The sequence below is a fragment of the Doryrhamphus excisus genome, chromosome 19 (assembly GCF_030265055.1).
Source record: "Doryrhamphus excisus isolate RoL2022-K1 chromosome 19, RoL_Dexc_1.0, whole genome shotgun sequence".
Classification (NCBI taxonomy): Eukaryota; Metazoa; Chordata; class Actinopteri; order Syngnathiformes; family Syngnathidae; genus Doryrhamphus; species Doryrhamphus excisus.
The window spans coordinates 16,330,915-16,352,518 of NC_080484.1; the positions used below are offsets into that span (position 1 = coordinate 16,330,915).

The window sequence follows — 21,604 nt, forward strand, 5'->3', positions numbered from 1 at the left end:
TACCGTGGACCACTCAGTACTCATCTCCCGTCTTGGATACTGCGTTGGTCTACATGGCTTTGTACTCCAATGGTTCACTAACAGGGTTTTTCATAATGATCAATGATGTTTCCGCTCCCCTCTGTTCTGGTGTGCCCCAAGGTTCCATCCTTAGACCTACCTTCTTTTCACTACACATTCTACCATTAGGTTGTTTGTCTATATGTGCCTTATGTTAATATTTTATATCTTCCTATTTTTCACCACCTGCCCTTACTGGACGTCATTGATATTATGATTTTATATACAGCAGGGGTCTCAAACACGCGGCCCGCGGGCCAAATGTGGCCCGCAAGACACTAGTTTGAGGCCCCCGTCTTGATATGAAAGTTTATATGGATGCTGTATGGTATCATGAACCCAGAAAAAATTATTACGTTTGATTCATGTTCATGTTATCCTCCCTATCCGTGTGGAAGTGGTAAGTTTTTGGCTATTTAAGTTGAAAGGAAATAACTTGAAAGGCTACCGTTTAGGTCGCTAGCTCTCTAACCGGAGTACCCAGGGAAAACCCACGTATGCACGGGGAGAACACGCAAACTCCACACAGAGATAGCCGAGGGTGGAATTGAACCTGGGTCTCCTAGCTGTGAGGTCTGCGCGCTAACCACACGATCACTGTTCACAGCTCTGAAATAATTTTTGATTCATTAGCATCTTGAGCCACACTCCTTACCAGAAGGTGGTGATGATGCACACCATAAGTCGCCATGATTTTATAAATAGTACATACAGTAAGACTTTTATTACGTACTATGTTACAAGGGCTGGTACGTGCACCAGGTGTTGCGGACCTCAGAGCAGAGACGAAGATGGTGAAAAAAAGGGTATTTAATGCTAACAAAAGGCGCTAAAGTTAGCCTGATTGAAGATCGGCTCCTGGTGTGCTGGCCAGATGACCCCCCCCTCCCCCGGCTGGAGGAGTCCTCAGCAGCTCTGCGAGGAGACAGCAGAAGGCAGCGGACCAAAATGAGGTTCTCATTGGGAGTGACCAGGATGGATAAGATCAGGAACGAGAGTACATCAGCATTAACATTACATTCGCTTTTACCTCGATGTTCACTGGTCCCGCCGATGTCATGAAGATGAAGACGAGTCCAATGATGAAGACCAAGAGTATGACGGCCACCAGGAGGATGAAGGTCTTTGAAGGCTTCTTGGCCGGGATGTCTACCTTGCTCTGCATGTTGCCCGGTATGTCTATCTTGCTCTGCATGTTCCAAGTTCTTGTGTGATGGAATCTGCCTGTACTTGAGAAGATGGAGGAGGACACTTGGTTAGCTTAGCTTCCTCAACATTTCTTCATATTTAATTTGAGGTTTTCTCCTTTTAAATTCGTTTTCATGAAACATGAGATACATTTTTATTTCTTAAAATATAAATAACTGCGCGGTTGACGAGTGGTTAGCACGCCGGCCTCACAGCTAGGAAACACGGGTTCAATTCTTAAGCCTGTCAGCTTAGCTTCCTCAACATTTCTTCATATTTAATTTGACGTTTTCTCCTTTTAAATTCATTTTCATGAAACATGAGATACATTTTTATTTCTTAAAATATAAATAACTGCGCGGTTGACGAGTGGTTAGCACGCCGGCCTCACAGCTAGGAAACACGGGTTCAATTCTTAAGCCTGTCAGCTTAGCTTCCTCAGCATTTCTTCATATTTCATTTGACGTTTTCTCCTTTTAAATTTGTTTTCATGAAACATGAGGTACATTTTTATTTCTTAAAATATAAATAACTGCGCGGTTGACGAGTGGTTAGCATGCTGGCTTCACAGCTAGGAGACCCGAGTTCAATTCCACCCCTGGCTATCTCTGTGTGGAGTTTGCATGTTCTCAACATGTTATGTTGACAGCCCTGTTGTTCCATTTTTTCTGGGTTGTATTTCTACTTATGTGCCCCAGGCCGCACTTTGGACACCTCTGGTATAAAATATATGAAAACATTACAAAATTGTCCACTCCAAATTGTCCATAGGTATGAATGTGAGTGTGAATGGTTGTTTGTCTATATGTGCCCTGTGATTGGCTGGCGACCAGTCCAGGGTGTACCCCGCCTCTCGCCCCAAAGACAGCTGGGATAGGCTCCAGCACCCCCGCGACCCTCATGAGGATAAGCAGTAGAAAATGAATGAATATAAATAACTTCGGGGCTGCGCGGTTGACGAGTGGTTAGCGCGCAGGCCTCGCAGCTAGGAGACCCGAGTTCAATTCCACCCTCAGCCATCTCTGTGTGGAGTTTCCATGTTCTCCCCGTGCATGCGTGGGTTTTCTCCGGGTACTCCGGTTTCCTCCCACATTACAAAAAAAACATGCTAGGTTAATTAGTGACTCCAAATTATCCATAGGTATGAATGTGAGTGTGAATGGTTGTTTGTCTATATGTGCCCTGTGATTGGCTGGCCACCAGTCCAGGGTGTACCCCGCCTCTCGCCCCAAAGACAGCTGGGATAGACTCCAGCGATCCTCGTGAGGATGAATGAATGAATAAATAACTTCCTAGCATATTACAAAATATCAATGTTTGTGTCCCTAGACATCTGCCTTAGAAGCAATATGAGTTCTTTATGTAAGCCATGTTACATAAAGCAGGCGTACATGTGACACATCTGGCCATGTAATATCAATAAACATCAAACATGCATGCATGGAGCCGATGGTGTTTCCGGTATGGATCGTGTAGTGACACCCAGCAAGTAAACAAACAAAGCACATACCAAAAATAATCCAATAAGCATGGGGAGTACTGGGACATCTCACACATTTTAGCATGTCACACCCACAAGCATGTTGAGTTATGAATGAAAAAGCGACCAAGAGTATATATATATATATATTCATATGAGCTAGGAGTTCTTACCTGATGTGTCCAAAGTGGAGTACGAGTAACGAGCAGCACTCCAAAATGGACGCTCCAAGCACAGCTTGTTAGCAAACGTGTCATATTTATGTCACAAAGTCATTCCAAGACCTCAAAGATACCCTTCACTTACATCGTCATTGCCACGACTCATACGCGATATTAAAGATAATAAAGAGCAATACCAATGCCAAAAAAAAAACCCACCAGATATATCCCCGCCACAAGGCATGCTGGGTAGCTTGTAGCTGTTTCTCCCAACATTTTGCCATGTTTTGTCCCATTTTCGCTACATTGCAGAATATTAGATTTTTTTTCCGCTACATTGCAAAATATTATATATATTTATATATATTAATAATATATATTTATATATTATTTATATATTTATACATATATATTAATATATATAATATTTTGCAATTTTGCAATTATATTATATATAATGTATACATATATATAATATTTTGCAATGTACACATTTCTGCACATTTCTGCAATGTAAAATAATGACTTGAAAACATTCATATTGCAAAATATTATATATATTAATATATATGTATAAATATATAAATAATATATAAATATATATATATATTATTAATATATATATTATATATATATAATATATATATATATATATATTATATATATAAATATATAGTATTTATACATATATTAATATATATGTATAAATATATAAATAATATATAAATATATATATTATTAATATATATAAATATATATAACATTTTGCAATATGAATGTTTTCAAGTCATTATTTTACATTGCATAAATGTTTATACATAATATATATGTATAAATATATAAATAATATATAAATATATATATTATTAATATATATAAATATATATAATATTTTGCAATATGAATGTTTTCAAGTCATTATTTTACATTGCATAAATGTGCAGAAATGTGTACATTGCAAAATATTATATATATGTGTATACATTATATATAATATATTATATATGATATTTTGCAATGTATGTATATATATATATATATATATATATTATATAATATAATATAACCTTCACTATTCTATTACTCTATTCTAATATTCTAAATAGCCACTTTATATGACTATCACAGTTGTAAATACACACATAATGTTTGCAATATATATTATAGTAGAAAGGTCAAGTTTATTTATACAGCCCTCAATCAACAGAACTGAAAATACTATATTAAATTTTACGTAGATAATTATGAATGTCATTTTTTTTTCAAAAAATAATACACACAAATCCCAGTTTTTGGATGCTCAATGCTCAATGGATGCCTTGAAGGCACCATGTAAGTTGTCTCAGGCAGATAAACTATGCTACGTTTGTAGCCTTTTCTTTTTTTTAGGTTGATGTTGTTTCTGTCTTAGTTTTACACAATATATCATAAATAAGATCAAAGAGATGGCAAAAACGTACGTGTGTTTTGCTGGTGTGTTGAAAATCTTTCCTGGTAACTAGCTAACTAGCATTGCTAATGCTCTGCTTATGCTGTAATGCTAATCAATTGGCGGGCAGCCCAGGCTCTAGCGTTGTTTAAGCAGTTGCTAGTCTCGCGATACTGGGTGCATGTCTGTACAATCTATTCAACAACCCTCGCAACCGCCGTTGGTATCGACACATTCGATTTTGGAATCGACCCGCCCACCCCTCGAGCCAGGATGAGTGACATCATTCCATAAAGGAACGCGAAGCGACATAAATGTACATTCTTTTTTTTATCCTGCGTGAAACGGGAGATCCGTCAAGTGAAACGTGTTTAAATCATACTCGTGGAAGTTTATTATTTTTCTTTTTAAGTACATATCCAACTACACACGTCGCGTCACTTCCTCGGATCGCGCCCATCCCTTTGGAAGAAAAAAAAAGTCCACGGAGGAAAAAGAACGGAGGGAAAAGTCCATAAGCAATGATCCAGATGTAAAAGTGGAATATACGGACGAGAGAGAGCCACACAGAAGAATAATATCCCTTCAAGTAAGTTTATGTTGCGTTCGCTTACACACACACGGGCATGGAAAGTGAAGTTGCTAGGGGCTAACACGGTAAACATGATACATCTTTCACTGTTAATAAAGTTGGAACTCATTTACTTCTTCATGTGGGCACACATAAGTCACCTGGAATGGGGAAAAAAAACTTTTATTACATTGGAGTTACTTGTTTTTATCCACATGCCCCCCCCCACCCCCTTAGGGCTGACAAAAGTATGTGCTGGCATTTCAAGGTAGGACTACAAGCCCCAGCACGACTTCTTCGTCTTCTTCTTCTGCTCTATCTCATAATGGCGTTCACACGCCTTTTTGTACCCCCGTGTAAAAACATCATTTCACCGGAAAACTTGTTGAATAAAGTCATTTGTTGAGTGAGAAAAAGTTGGAATTTGAATTTTGAGCGTCGTGAAATGACGAGGAAAAAGCAATAACGATGACGTATGATATGATAGCAAAGTGTTCATGCTAGTACTGCTAATGCTACTATGCTAATGTTAGCAATGCTAAGGTGTATTTCAAATAGTACGAAGATAGATAGATAGATAGATAGATAGATAGATAGATAGATAGATAGATAGATAGATAGAAATGATTGATCATTGATTTGTTAGCAAATATGAACAACAATGTACAGCGTAAACAGTCATTTGTACAAATAATTTAAATAAATTTGAATAAATAATAATTTAAAGTAAAGGAACATGCAAGATGAATGTTTTCAAGTGGAAATGTTTTCAAATATTACAAAATATATATATATATTTTGTACATATTTGGTCCTACGAGTGTTTTTCCGTTTTAAATCCTGACTGCCATTTTGTTTTTAGCAGTCATGCCGCTCCACAAATCCACCCGGGCCTCTCGCTTGGACCCCACCATGATCTCAGCCCCTCTGGGCGACTTCCGTCACACGATGCACATCGGCAGAGGAGGCGACGCCTTCGGGGACACCTCCTTTCTGTCCACGCTGGGTCCCAGCCCGCCCGGCTCTGACCCGGGGAGTCCCGGGTCGTCGTCGGTGGACTACCAGGCGTCGGTAAACCACAACGATCTCTATCAAGAACCCCCACAAAACCACGAGCCGGAGCACTCCGAGTCGGTGTCGTCGTTCACTTTGGACTTGGATCTAGATCTGGGTCCTTCCATGCTGGGGGACGTGCTCGGCGTGATGGACGGATTGGGACTGGACTCCAATGTGGAAGACGCATTTGGGCCTAAAGGAGGCGTGTCCCCAGTGGACACAAAGCAAGGGAAGATGCTGAATGGGAAGACCTCAACCGGGCTGGACGGGAACCAGATGGGAGACGGCAGAATCCCAGATGGGCCCAAACCAAAGGGGGTGCGACCCAAGGTGAGATTCAGCGACAAACGGGAGGAGATCATACGCCAGGCTTCCGAGGAGGAAGAGGGGCAAGGGTTTGACTTCCAAGAGGAGGACCTGATGGAGACTCCGACTAGAGGGGAGTCTGCCTCCGCCCATAGGGATCTGCCCCCCAGCCCCGCCTCGTCCCATAGCTCCGACTTTGAATGTGTGAGCGCCCTGGACAGGAGGAGGGTGGGCAGCAGCCACTCGGAGACTGACTCGGAAGAAGAGGAGGAAGTAGGGCGGGGCTACACGTTTGAAGACGAGTTTGACGATGAGATTGGCCTCTGAGGGCGGCGGCGCGGATGCTTTCAAAGAGTCACGTGACCGGATCCAAACTTGCTGTAACGCGTGAAGACCACGTTGCTTCTGCTGGGGGAAAACACTGTTTTATCGACAATGGTGACAGATATGCCACTGCGTAGGGGTGTTACAAGGTCTCGCCACGTTCAAGCGGGGCGGGATTTCTCATAAACCCTCTGGTGGCCAGGGGGCCTGGGACCATATTACATTTATTAATTAATCACAGTCAGAATTAAATGGATCATTTTGCCGGGCTCAATATATTGCCATGTGCATGTGTATCAAATTTCACCAAAAATGCTACAATTCTAATGTAGCTAACATGCTAACATAACAGCACTTAGCGTTTACGTAAGGTTTTACTCATGAAAAGGGCTAAAATGTCACTATGCTAACGTTACCGTGCCTGAAAGTGGCTAAAAAGGCTATGCTAACACTTTATATGATAGCACTCAAGTTTCTGTAAGTTTGTACTGTAAAAATGTCTAAAAAGGCTACTATGCTTAGCATGCTGATACATAGCATGATAGCGCTATCTACCTGGAAAGCTAAGTGTCCTTGAGCATTAAATAACAATCCTAACGTTACATTGCTAATATAAAGAAAAATGGGTAGCCATCTCAAGCCCTAATCATAAACATTGCAAATATTTTTTAAAATATTTGTATGTTTTTTCTTACATGCTGGCCTTTAAATGGTAACAAAATACAATATGAATGTTTAAAAGTCAATGTATTGTAGTGTTGGTTCCATAGAACAACGGCAAGGTGGGAGTGAGCCCTTTTGTATAGTCATACAGTCTGAAACAAATAGATTGCAATATATTAATATATGCAGTCATATATATTTTTTTTTAAGTAATGTTCAAAAATCTCGAGTGTCTGGTGACACCCCTGGCGCTGTACCTTTTACAGTGGAACCCGCTTATGTTGACAGCCCTGTTGTTCCATTTTTGCTGGGTTGTATTTCTACTTATGTGCCCCCAGGCCGCACTTTGAACACCTCTGGTATAAAATATATGAAAATAATTACAATGGAAAAATAAAAAACGCCATTAATCGTGAACCCATTCTGCTCAGTTTCGGTTCCGATGCTGTCGACGACCAATTGTGTCGTCCCGGGGTGTGTGTGTGTGTGCATAAACAGGTTCCACTGTCGTTTTTTTCTCATTCATTCCTAACTGCATCATTCCACTATTTTAAGTGCCTTATGTACATGAATGATTATTATTGGAATATTTTGGACCTTCTCGTATTGCATGTTTACATCTCCATCCTGTCTCATTCCATGTCTTGACAATGTGAGCTTCTCTGGATCGGATCCACTTTGTATTATTATTATTATTATTGTTTTTTATTGTTTTGCATGTTTTTCATACACTACCAAAGTTTTTTTTTTTGGCTGGGAAAAGTACTACAAATGCTGAGACAATGAAATATCAATGTTGAACTTGCTGGGTTGAATGCAGTTACTGTCCTGTGGTTTACAGTCAATAAAAAAAAAAGCTGTTTGGGATAATCCAAGTTTTGTTTTCATTAGTCAGAAAAGGTCAAAAACAGTTACGGTACTCCGAGGCGAGTTGGGCTACACGGATATCGTCCTGAACACGTTGAATCCCGACAGCGCCGTGGAGATCAAGACGCCGGGAATTTGCGGGTGCCAGTGGATCTCCTTGATTTCCGACTGGCCCTGGTGGAGGAAGAGCAGCTGCGGGGGCAGGTCCTTCACGGCCTCCGCCCTGGCGCCCGCGTCGCACGACTCCACGGAAAGATCCCACTGGCTGACCACGTCGTCCGCCCCCGACGCGGCGAACACGCTCGAGTCCGCCGGGTTCCACTCCACCGAGGTGATGGGGGCGCTGTGCTGTTTGAAGTTGGCCACAGGACGACCCGTCTGCTCGGAATAAACACGGCGTACAGCCATCAGATATCATCAGGGACTCGAACATCTTTAATCCAGTTGTCGCGACTGACAAATCTGGATCACATCTGGATTAAATGTGCTTTGATATTACAGGTTCGGCTTGAGCAAACAACAAATTTCGTTCAGGTACATGAACAAAATGACAGGCCAAATGTATAATCTGGATCCGATCTGGATTTAATATGTTTGCACAAACGTCAAAAACATTTGTGCAAACACAGCAAATTTTGTTCAGGTTAGTTGAACGTGTTAAAATCAGGTTGTCTTTGCACATTACTGCCAAATGTGTAGTCTGGATTCAATCTGGATTAAATGTGCGTTGACATAACAGGTTCTGTTTGAGCAAACATTTCATTCAAGTTGTTGAGTCATCAAGTCATCCTTGTTACATGACTGTCCAATGTACAATCTGGATCAGATCTGGATTAAATGTGCTTTGACATTACAGGTTCGGCTTGAGCAAACAACAAATTTCGTTCAGGTACATGAACGAAATGACAGGCCAAATGTATAATCTGGATCCGATCTGGATTTAATATGTTTTGACACAAATGTTTTGGACGTTTGTGCAAACGCAGCAAATTTTGTTCAGGTTAGTTGAACGTGTTCAAATCAGGTTGTCTTTGCACATTACTGCCAAATGTGTAGTCTGGATTCAATCTGGATTAAATGTGCGTTGACATAGCAGGTTCCGTTTGAGCAAACATTTCATTCAAGTTGTTGAGTCATCAAGTCATCCTTGTTAGATGACTGTCCAATGTACAATCTGGATCAGATCTGGATTAAATGTGATTTGACATTACAGGTTCGGCTTGAGCAAACAACAAATTTCGTTCAGGTACATGAACGAAATGACAGGCCAAATGTATAATCTGGATCCGATCTGGATTTAATATGTTTTGACACAAATGTTTTGGACGTTTGTGCAAACGCAGCAAATTTTGTTCAGGTTAGTTGAACGTGTTCAAATCAGGTTGTCTTTGCACATTACTGCCAAATGTGTAGTCTGGATTCAATCTGGATTAAATGTGCGTTGACATAGCAGGTTCCGTTTGAGCAAACATTTCATTCAAGTTGTTGAGTCATCAAGTCATCCTTGTTAGATGACTGTCCAATGTACAATCTGGATCAGATCTGGATTAAATGTGATTTGACATTACAGGTTCGGCTTGAGCAAACAACAAATTTCGTTCAGGTACATGAACGAAATGACAGGCCAAATGTATAATCTGGATCCGATCTGGATTTAATATGTTTTGACACAAATGTTTTGGACGTTTGTGCAAACGCAGCAAATTTTGTTCAGGTTAGTTGAACGTGTTAAAATCAGGTTGTCTTTGCACATTACTGCCAAATGTGTAGTCTGGATTCAATCTGGATTAAATGTGCGTTGACATAGCAGGTTCCGTTTGAGCAAACATTTCATTCAAGTTGTTGAGTCATCAAGTCATCCTTGTTACATGACTGTCCAATGTACAATCTGGATCAGATCTGGATTAAATGTGCTTTGACATTACAGGTTCGGCTTGAGCAAACAACAAATTTCGTTCAGGTACATGAACGAAATGACAGGCCAAATGTATAATCTGGATCCGATCTGGATTTAATATGTTTTGACATACAGTTCCCATTTGTGCAAACCCAGCAAATTTTGTTCAGGTTAGTTGAACGTGTTCAAATCAGGTTGTCTTTGTACATTACTGCCAAATGTGTAGTCTGGATTCAATCTGGATTAAATGTGCGTTGACATAGCAGGTTCAAACATTTCATTCAAGTTGTTGAGTCATCAAGTCATCCTTGTTACATGACTGTCCAATGTACAATCTGGATCAGATCTGGATTAAATGTGCTTTGACATTACAGGTTCGGCTTGAGCAAACAACAAATTGAATAGTAGTAGTAGTAGTAGTAGTAGTTGAATATTTTCAAATCGAGTCGTCCTTGATCCATGACAGGCCAAATGTATAATCTGGATCAGATCTGGATTTAATATGCTTTGACATACAGTTCCCACTTGTGCCAACACAGCAAATTTTGTTCAGGTAGTTGAATACTTTCAAATTGAGTCGTCCTCGATACATGACAGGCCAAATGTATAATCTGGATCAGATCTAGATTAAATGTGCTTTGACATTACAGGTTCGGCTTGAGCAAACAACAAATTTCATTCAGGTAGTTGAATATTTTCAAATCGAGTCGTCCTCGATAAATGACAGGCCAAATGTATAATCTGGATCAGATCTGGATTTAATATACTTTGACATACAGTTCCCACTTGTGCCAACACAGCAAATTTTGTTCAGGTAGTTGAATACTTTCAAATTGAGTCGTCCTCGATACATGACAGGCCAAATGTATAATCTGGATCAGATCTAGATTAAATGTGCTTTGACATTACAGGTTCGGCTTGAGCAAACAACAAATTTCGTTCAGGTACATGAACGAAATCACAGGCCAAATGTATAATCTGGATCCGATCTGGATTTAATATGTTTTGACATACAGTTCCCATTTGTGCAAACACAGCAACTTTTGTTCAGGTTAGTTGAACGTGTTCAAATCAGGTTGTCTTTGTACATTACTGCCAAATGTGTAGTCTGGATTCAATCTGGATTAAATGTGCGTTGACATAGCAGGTTCAAACATTTCATTCAAGTTGTTGAGTCATCAAGTCATCCTTGTTACATGACTGTCCAATGATCCAAATCTGGATCAGATCTGGATTAAATGTGCTTTGTCATTACAGGTTCGGCTTGAGCAAACAACAAATTTCGTTCAGGTAGTTGAATATTCGAGTCATCCTCGATACATGACAGGCCAAATGTATAATCTGGATCAGATCTGGATTTAATATGCTTTGACATACAGTTCCCACTTGTGCTAACACAGCAAATTATGTTCAGGTAGTTGAATACTTTCAAATTGAGTCGTCCTCGATACACGACAGGCCAAATGTATAATCTGGATCAGATCTGGATTTAATATGCTTTGACATACAGTTCCCACTTGTGCCAACACAGCAAATTTTGTTCAGGTAGTTGAATACTTTCAAATTGAGTCGTCCTCGATACACGACAGGCCAAATGTATAATCTGGATCAGATCTGGATTAAATGTGCTTTGACATTACAGGTTCTGTTTGAGCAAACATTTAATTCAAGTTGTTGAGTCATCAAGTCATCCTTGTTACATGACCGTCCAATGTACAATCTGGATCAGATCTGGATTAAATTCTGATTTCACATGACAGTTTAGAACCTGGTATACACACATTGTCCAGGCGTCTGAGTATATGTTGAATAGGATTTTCGGTGTGAAACTGCTGGCGTGTGTAAATCCAGATGAAAAGTGGATTGAAACCGGAGGGAAGTGTGCCGTTACCTTAAACTGTCGCAGGTCCCACACTTTGAGGAGGCCGTCATCCCCACCAGACAGGAGGAACGGTTCGGTTCTGTTCCAGCTGATGACGTTGATGTCCGACGCGTGCGCTTGGTCGGCCGACAGCATGGAGGCGGGCGGGGCCCGGATGTCCCAAACACGGATGGACTGATCGACCGAGCACGATGCAAAAACCTGGAACAAAAGGCGCCGAGGCCGAGCGTTACATCGGGGACGACGTTCCGGCGCTGACGCGATGTGAAGGGGAAAAAGCACCGTCGCTTCAGTGGGCGACCACTGCAGGTCCTCCACGGATTTGCCGTGAGAGCTGAAAGGCCGCTGGTCTATGCGCCACGAAGCTCCGCCCTCCTGAGGCTCCCACACGTGGATGTTCTTCTTGCAGTCGCCGCTGACAAGACGACCTGCGAGTACCAGCGGAACATGCTAAGTCTGACGCCGACTTTAAGTGGATTCTCATTGGTTAGTTGCCACCAGATGCAGATTTTGGATCAAATCTAGATTGAATTCAGTTTGACGTGGAGGCTTCTGTCCCTTTGGCACAACAAATGACATTTTCTATGTTAAACTGAAGCCAAAGGCTAAATCTGGAGCAAACCTGGTTTGACACATATGGAAACCTCTCATACAATAGTTCCTATGTTCTGATTTAGCTCCATCTGGATCAGATCTAGATTAAAGTTGGTTTGACATTACAACTTCAGTCCCTGAACCCACACTATAAAATTCTATTCAAGCGTTTCAACGTTCAATTCCAGTCAACGACTCAATCTGGATTGAACCTGATTTGACATTCCAACTTTAAACCTTGCATACAATAGTTCCGCATTACCAGCAAATGTTCCATCTAGATCAGATCGGAATTGAACTTGAATCACGTACCAGGGTTTTTTATTCCAACATTGAATTTGAGTCACAGGCTCAATCTGGATCCAATCTGGATTCAACTTGGTTAGACATTACATCATCTGTCCCTGTGTACACATCAGGAGCGTTCAAATATTTGACCATTCAATTCCACTCGCAGACACAATCTGGATCAGATCTGGAGTAAATCTGGTTTCATGTTACAACATCACACATTGCATAACGACAACCGATTCTGTTCCGGACTTTGAACAAGATCTGGATTCAACTTGGTTAGACATTACATCATCTGTCCCTGTATACACATCAGGAGCGTTCAAATATTTGACCATTCAATTCCACTCGCAGACACGATCTGGATCAGATCTGGAGTAAATCTGGTTTGACGTTACAACATTACACCTTGCATACCGACAACCAATTCTGTTCCGGACTTTGAACAAGATCTGGATTCAACTTGGTTAGACATTACATCATCTGTCCCTGTATACACATCAGGAGCGTTCAAATATTTGACCATTCAATTCCACTCGCAGACACAATCTGGATCAGATCTGGAGTAAATCTGGTTTCACGTTACAACATCACACCTTGCATACCGACAACCAATTCTGTTCCGGACTTTGAACAAGATCTGGATTCAACTTGGTTAGACATTACATCATCTGTCCCTGTACAGTATACACATCAGGAGCGTTCAAATATTTGACCATTCAATTCCACTCGCAGACACAATCTGGATCAGATCTGGAGTAAATCTGGTTTCATGTTACAACATTACACCTTGCATACCGACAACCGATTCTGTTCCGGACTTTGAACAAGATCTGGATTCAACTTGGTTAGACATTACATCATCTGTCCCTGTATACACATCAGGAGCGTTCAAATATTTGACCATTCAATTCCACTCGCAGACACGATCTGGATCAGATCTGGAGTAAATCTGGTTTGACGTTACAACATTACACCTTGCATACCGACAACCAATTCTGTTCCGGACTTTGAACAAGATCTGGATTCAACTTGGTTAGACATTACATCATCTGTCCCTGTACAGTATACACATCAGGAGCGTTCAAATATTTGACCATTCAATTCCACTCGCAGACACAATCTGGATCAGATCTGGAGTAAATCTGGTTTCATGTTACAACATTACACCTTGCATACCGACAACCGATTCTGTTCCGGACTTTGAACAAGATCTGGATTCAACTTGGTTAGACATTACATCATCTGTCCCTGTGTACACATCAGGAGCGTTCCAATATTTGACCATTCAATTCCACTCGCAGACACAATCTGGATCAGATCTGGAGAAAATCTGGTTTCATGTTACAACATTACACCTTGCATACCGACAACCGATTCTGTTCCGGACTTTGAACAAGATCGCTGGATTTTATCTTAGTACGTTCAACTAGTGCCAAATGCACAATTTGAATCAGATCTGGATTAAACCCATTTCCTTGTGGTTTTACATTGGTTTTCTAACATTAGCTGGTCGTACAAGCAGACAATTTCCACTTCCTGTGAGAGGAAAAATGTGTGGCATCGGTCACACTGTTACCCAATCACCTACCAGGTACCACAGGCGACCAATCAATGGCGTAGCCTTCAGTCATGTGACCCGAGAAGCTGAAGAGCGCGGTCGCTTCCTTCTGCTGCCGCACGAAAGCCGCCATGGCGGTGGAACTGTGCACGGCCTCCAGCTGGGGTCGCAGGTCGAATATCTCCACCTGTCCCTTCTCCGACCAGACGGCGGCCAGCGTGCGATCCTCGCATCGCGTCACCTGCCAGACGAAAAGCAAAACATCAGACGATTGCCGCCACAGACGAGCTCCGTGGCGGAGAAGAGTCAACGTACTCGGACTCTGTTAACGGCTCCGAAATGAGGCATCATGGCCAGCTCCATCTGCGGCTTCCTATCCTCATCCTCTTCCTTCTCTTCCTCCTCCTCTTCACTGTCTTCATCGCTGCTGTCCTCCTCTTCCTCCTTTCCTGTCCGTGTTCCGTGAAGGTTGTGCATGCGCATGAGGAGCAGCCTGCAAGGAGGTCAGCAAGCCGGTTGGACAACGTTGCAAACCACCTTTGGATCCTTTCCTGCCTTTCCTTCCTCGCCAAGCCGGGAGGGATGACGAGCACAACGAGAAGGAACTACGGAAACTGGCAAATTCCGGGAAAACTCGAGCCTGAATGTTTTGATATGGGAATGGTTTCAACGAGTTGAGAAATTGACCCACCTATCATTGCAAAGGGAATTTCGGTGCCAAAAATATGGAATTCCAGGAATCTTTGGAATGTCAAATAGTGTTGGTAAGCTTTACCTGTAATGTGCAATTTCTGGAAAAGTGGACATCTTTTGGGTTTGGAATGTTGTTAGTCCAAATGTTCCCATAATGTGGGAAAATGCTATTCTTTACAATGGGAAACTTTAGGGAATGACATAGAATTCTGCGTGGTTCTTCTCAGTTGATGATTAGTTAAATAGTTATTAGCTGAATCGTTAAGCATGCCATGCCCGCCCCGGGCCACGGCACGCCCGCCCCGGGCCACGGCATGTCAGATGGGCTCATTTCAATAGGAATCTTTTGGGAATGACATAGAATTCTGCGTGGTTCTTCTCAGTTGATGACTAGTTAAATAAGTATTAGCTGAATCATTAAGCATGCCATGCCCGCCTCGGGCCACGGCATGCCCGCCCCGGGCCACGGCATGTCAGCTGGTCTCCATGCATGAAAATGCCATGCATTTCACTGGGAATCTTTTGGGAATTGCATAGAATTCTGCATGGTTCTTCTCAGTTGATGATTAGTTAAATAGTTATTAGCTGAATCGTTAAGCATGCCATGCTCGCCCCGGGCCACGGCACGCCCGCCCCGGGCCACGGCATGTCAGATGGGCTCATTTCAATAGGAATCTTTTGGGAATGACATAGAATTCTGCGTGGTTCTTCTCAGTTGATCATTAGTTAAATAAGTATTAGCTGAATCATTAAGCATGCCATGCCCGCCTCGGGCCACGGCATGCCCGCCTCGGGCCACGGCATGTCAGCTGGTCTCCATGCATGAAAATGCCATGCATTTCACTGGGAATCTTTTGGGAATTGCATAGAATTCTGCATGGTTCTTCTCAGTTGATGATTAGTTAAATAGTTATTAGCTGAATCATTAAGCATGGCACGCCCGCCCCGGGCCACGGCACGCCCTCCCCGGGCCACGGCACGCCCTCCCCGGGCCACGGCACGCCCTCCCCGGGCCACGGCACGCCCTCCCCGGGCCACGGCACGCCCTCCCCGGGCCACGGCACGCCCTCCCCGGGCCACGGCACGCCCTCCCCGGGCCACGGCACGCCCTCCCCGGGCCACGGCACGCCCTCCCCGGGCCACGGCACGCCCTCCCCGGGCCACGGCACGCCCTCTGGTCTCCATGCAGCATGAAAGGTAATGTAATCTCAGATCATGTGGAGTCAAAAACCAAACAGCCATCATTTATTCATGAATTATGATTTCAGGGAGCGATATCATAATTGTGATATGACAAGAGATGACTGCACTGCATAACTGAAATAAGAACAGGAGCAGTTTAATGGAGGAAATGGACTTGTGGTGTAATATCTATCATTCCTCTTACTCTCCAGGATTCAAACAATCCTTGTGAATGATGTGAAATCATTGAAATTATGTTTCAAAGGAATATTTATTTGCCGTTTCGAGTTTTTGACATACTGCTAACATGTTGCTCATCGCACCATAACCGGAAGCGGTCAACCATATTGCTTCCGGTGTGAGTGTGTGTTTATGGAGAGGAAAAGACCAACCTGTTAGCCATCGCCCTGTCCGCCTGTGTGCCCGCGCATAACAGCATAGAGAGAGGAAAGTCATTCCTGTCGTCGCCATTGTTGTCCGTCAGGACGTCGAAGCTCAAACATGGCGCACCTACACATAAACCACCATGTAACTACAAGCGCGAGCACGTGACAGGGGAGTTTAGCCGCCACTCGCCTGTTTGACACTCGTGATACATGCGGTAGGCGGAGTGGTCCATCTCCAGCTGTTCCCCCGGCTTAAGCGGCTCCATCCCGGGCACGTACACCTCCTTGTCCCCGTCTTCGTCTGCGCCTTCCTCGGCTTCCATTTCGACTCCCTCGTCGTCATCTTCTTCTTGCTCTTCCATGCCGTCGTCGTGCTCCGCAAACGTGTCTTCATCGGAGGCGGACATCTTGGTGGAGGAGCTATACTTCCGGTCACGTGTTTGAAAGGAAGCGAGTGGGCGGGTCGATCCAAATATCAGCTACGTCGATACCGGTGCCTCTATAACATTGATATTGTACACTTCGGTATGTTTTATTGATGTCACATTGTTGAAATTGTTTTATATTTGTATTCTTTACAAACTCCAACTTTACAAAAGCATCTAAAACATGATTAGAGCCCTCTAGACATGAAACAACATCCCTATAGTCACTTTTTCATGCTGCTATTACCCAATATAGTAGGAACAATAAGACATAAAAAGGAATAGGAAGAAGCAAAGCTTATTTCATCCTGCTCCCCGCCCCATTCCTTTCATATACTATATTGCAGTACATTTATTCACTTGCTGCATTCTATATGTAACTTTTTAATACACAAATAAGTTATTGTTGGAATTTTTCATAATCATAATAAGCTATGATCAAATATAACAATCAGTATAGTTATAAATAATAATAATAATAGTGATGAACAAGAGTTCAGGCAAGAAAGAAAAGTAAACAATATTTACAAATTAATAAGCATGCATCAGGATGGAAGAATATTAACTGCGGCGTCCCCCAGGGGTCCATATCGGGCCCAGGATGATTTTTTGTTGTATATATATATAAATGACTTGTGTTGTAATGGATATTATTTTCTCATCACACAACCATCCTTGCTTCTGGCAAGGATCCACATATCTGAGATCACAATGGAACCACAAGAATGAGGTCAAAGGTCATGATACGCTACGGTATCCTGCAATGGAAAACTCCAGGAAGAAATTCCAGCTATGGCAATCAAAGATTACTAATCATCTGTAGTTTCTACACTGCTCACTAGATGTCACTAATGTTACAGTACATGTATGAGATAATAAACACCACAGGAAGTACTGTACAGAAATGTTTTATTATGATGTTTAACATATTGGGTAATTGGGAGTTGTAAATATGACTATAGGGGTGTTATTTCACATCAAGAGGGCTCCAATTGTGTTAAAAAGCATAACTAGAATGTGTTAAACGGGTATTTCATGTCTTATGCATATGTCTTACTTTCTCGAGTATTTCACATCTTATTTTCTCTACTATACTGAGTAATAGGGCTGTAAAGGTGACTATAGGGGTGTTATTTCACGTCTAGAGAGCTCTAATCATGTTAGAAAGTGTACTCAGACGGTGTTAAACAGGTTTTTTATGTCTTATTTGTCTAATTTTTATTTATGATGTCTATTATATTGGGTAATAGGAGTTGTAAATGTGACTATAGGGGTGTTACCTGATGTGTAGAGGCCTCTAATCTTGTTAAAAAGCATACATAAAAGGTGGTAAACAAGTATTTCATATCTTATTTTCTCTTATTATGTCTACTATACTGAGTAATAGGGCTGTAAAGGTGACTATAGGGGTGTTATTTCATGTCTAGAGAGCTCTAATAATGTTGGAAAGTGTACTCAGACGGTGTTAAACAGGTTTTTTATGTCTTATTTGTCTAATTTTTTCTTATGATGTCTATTATATTGGGTAATAGGAGTTGTAAATGTGACTGTAGGGGTGTTATTTCACGTCAAGAGGGCTCTAATTGTGTTTTAAAAAGCATAATTAGAAGGTGGCAAACAGGTATTTTATGTCTTATACATATGTCTTACTTTTTCTTATTATGTCTAGCATGTTGGGTAATACAAGCGTAAAGGTGACTATAGGGGTGTTACCTCATATGTAGAGGCCTCTAATCTTGTTAAAAAGCATACATAGAAGGTGGTAAACAAGTATTTCATATCTTATTTTCTCTTATTATGTCTACTATACTGAGTAATAGGGCTGTAAAGGTGACTATAGGGGTGTTATTTCATGTCTAGAGAGCTCTAATAATGTTAGAAAGTGTACTCAGACGGTGTTTAACAGGTTTTTTGTCTTATTTGTCTAATTTTCACATATGATGTCTATTATATTGGGTAATAGGAGTTGTAAATGTGACTGTAGGGGTGTTATTTCACGTCAAGAGGGCTCTAATTGTGTTTAAAAAAAGCATAATTAAAAGGTGGCAAACAGGTATTTTATGTCTTATACATATGTCTTACTTTTTCTTATTATGTCTAGCATGTTGGGCAATACAAGTGTAAAGGTGACTATAGGGGTGTTACCTCATATGTAGAGGCCTCTAATCTTGTTAAAAAGCATACATAGAAGGTGGTAAACAAGTATTTCATGTCTTATTTTCTCTTATTATGTCTACTATACTGAGTAATAGGAGTGTAAAGGTGACTATAGGGGTGTTATTTCATGTCTAGAGAGCTCTAATCATGTTAGAAAGTGTACTCAGACAGTGTTAAACAGGTTTTTTATGTCTTATTTGTCTAATTTTTTCTTATGATGTCTATTATATTGGGTAATAGGAGTTGTAAATGTGACTATAGGGGTGTTATTTCACGTCAAGAGGGCTCTAATTGTGTTTAAAAAAGCATAATTAGAAGGTGGCAAACAGGTATTTTATGTCTTATACATATGTCTTACTTTTTCTTATTATGTCTAGTATATTGGGTAATACAAGTGTAAAGGTGACTATAGGGGTGTTACCTCATATCTAGAGGCCTCTAATCTTGTTAAAAAGCATACATAGAAGGTGGTAAACAAGTATTTCATATCTTATTTTCTCTTATTATGTCTACTATACTGAGTAATAGGGCTGTAAAGGGGACTATAGGGGTGTTATTCCATGTCTAGAGAGCTCTAATCATGTTAGAAAGTGTACTCGGGTTTTTTATGTCTTATTTGTCTAATTTTCTCTTATGATGTTTATTATGTATTGGGTAATACAAGGGTAAATGTGACTATAGGGGTGTTATTTTATGTCTAGAGGGCTCTAATCTTGTTAAAAAGCATAATTAGAAGGTGGCAAACAAGTATTTCATGTCTTTTTTTCTCATTTAATGTCTTATACATATGTCTTACTTTCTCTTACTAACTTTCTTTTATTATGTCTACTATATTGGGTAATAGGAGTGTACATGTGACTGTAGGGGTGTTATTTCACGTGTAGAGGGCTCTAACAGTGTATTTCGAAGGTGGTAAAGAGGCTCTGTATGGCCTTAAGTATGAAAGTATTCCGTCTGTCAATAAGGACAAGATGTGGAAGCAATTATGGGCGATTAAGGAGGCATGAGCGTGTTGCCTAATGTAGTGTTTTTCAACGTTTTTTGAGCCACAAACTAGTGGGCATTCAAACTAGTGTCCCACGGGCCGCGTGTTTGAGACCCCTGATATATAGTATACCCAACAAGTACACATGAGCACGCGTGAAAGTAGTACATCAGCTTTGCCAGATGTAGAATATGAGACAATAGAGCCGAAGCTTGGAAAAGAAAAAGTACCCCCCCCCCCCCCCCTTTTGGGGTTTCACACCCACTCTTTCTTGCCCCCCTCCCCCAACCCTCCTTTACGGGAAGTCAGCCGGTCCCGGAGCCCGTGGATGCCAAGGCAAATCCTCGTCTTCTGGTTTCTTGGGTCCAACGCTTCCAAGACGGTAGTCCTCGTTGCATGGTGAAAGTCTTGGAAGGTTGCTGCCATGGCAACGCGTGTTGTGTCTCAGCCAAACAACAGGAAGGGTCTTGCTAGGACAAAACCCGTGCAGAGGACACGCGTGGGCGTTTGCGAGCAGCAGCGCTCACGTCAACATCAGGACGCCGGCGAGAAGACAAGAGCACATTCCTCCCTGCTGGTGGTGACTTCTGGGTAATAAAAGGAGACATCTTGGCATCTTGGACATGAGTGGATGTGGAAGAGCTCAGTATGTAAAACATAACATGCTCATCAGGGCTGGGATTGTTCATTCAATATGTTTTATTATGATTCTTTTTATTTATTTTGCATTCGTTTTTTTATTTTGAGGAGACCTATTTTTTATTTATCATTATTTTATTATTTCCTTATTTTTTGCAATTTGTTTATTGAGAAGATATATATATATTTTTGTTATTTATTGAGAAGGACCTGTATTTATTTATTTTATTTATTTTCATTTAGAATGTGTAGGAATTTGTATTTATTTTATTTAATTTTTTCCCTTTTTTGACATATTTTCAATGTATTTTAATTTTTATTCAGCAGTAGGATGTTGTGATTATTTTTTGTAATTATTTTTTTATTTTTACTGAGAAAGTGTAGGCAGTTTTATTCATTATTATTTATTTATATATTTAAGGATATTTTTCAATGTATGTTTTTTATATTTAGAAGAGGTATATTTTTTATTTATCATTAATTATTATTTTCTTTTTACACTTTATTTATTTTTTTCAATGTATGTTTATGTTTTTATTCATCATTATTCATCGTTTCATTTTAAGTATTTAAGTATTTTTTCAATTTCAGTTTTTTTATTTAGAAGTATTTTTTTTTCTATTTTTTACAGATTTTTTTCACTTTGAAGGTGTGGGAATTTTTATGTATTATTTGATTTGTAAGTATTTTTCAATATTTTTTTATTTAGAAGAGGTTTGTTTCTTCTTTTTATTTATTATTATTTATTATATTTTTATATTTATTTAACTTTTTTAATGCTATTTTTTTACTTAGAAGGTGTAGGAA

The 21,604-nt window shown here is 40.8% G+C and overlaps 2 protein-coding genes and 1 long non-coding RNA gene across 6 annotated transcripts; 1 reads left to right on the forward strand and 2 right to left on the reverse strand.

Annotated features, from left to right (window-relative positions):
- Positions 1–795: 795 nt before the first annotated feature.
- Positions 796–4,481, reverse strand: LOC131106838 (uncharacterized). Of its 3 annotated transcripts, none has more exons than XR_009120147.1 (3): positions 4,350–4,481; positions 1,091–1,284; positions 796–975 (listed from the first exon to the last, which is right to left on the reverse strand). It is a non-coding gene; the product is annotated as an uncharacterized LOC131106838 (long non-coding RNA). The 3 variants fall into 3 exon arrangements; XR_009120148.1 differs by lacking the exon at positions 4,350–4,481 and adding an exon at positions 2,902–3,044; XR_009120149.1 differs by lacking the exon at positions 4,350–4,481 and adding an exon at positions 2,902–2,971 and having other exon boundaries at positions 1,091–1,289.
- A 108-nt stretch (positions 4,482–4,589) lies between these two features.
- Positions 4,590–7,765, forward strand: cdc42ep5 (CDC42 effector protein (Rho GTPase binding) 5). 2 transcript variants are annotated; one of them, XM_058056285.1, is made up of 2 exons: positions 4,590–4,907; positions 5,752–7,765. In XM_058056285.1, exon 2 carries the CDS (start codon positions 5,757–5,759, stop codon positions 6,576–6,578), a length of 822 nt encoding a protein of 273 aa, XP_057912268.1. In that variant the 5' UTR covers positions 4,590–4,907; positions 5,752–5,756; the 3' UTR covers positions 6,579–7,765. The 2 variants fall into 2 exon arrangements, with proteins under 2 accessions (XP_057912268.1, XP_057912269.1); XM_058056286.1 differs by having other exon boundaries at positions 5,755–7,765.
- Positions 7,304–17,032, reverse strand: grwd1 (glutamate-rich WD repeat containing 1). The gene is made up of 7 exons (XM_058056281.1): positions 16,782–17,032; positions 16,598–16,715; positions 14,646–14,823; positions 14,361–14,571; positions 12,167–12,312; positions 11,894–12,085; positions 7,304–8,483 (listed from the first exon to the last, which is right to left on the reverse strand). The coding sequence occupies exons 1-7, from the start codon at positions 16,996–16,998 to the stop codon at positions 8,175–8,177; spliced, it is 1,371 nt and encodes a 456-aa protein (XP_057912264.1). The 5' UTR covers positions 16,999–17,032; the 3' UTR covers positions 7,304–8,174.
- Between the last annotated feature and the right edge of the window lie 4,572 nt (positions 17,033–21,604).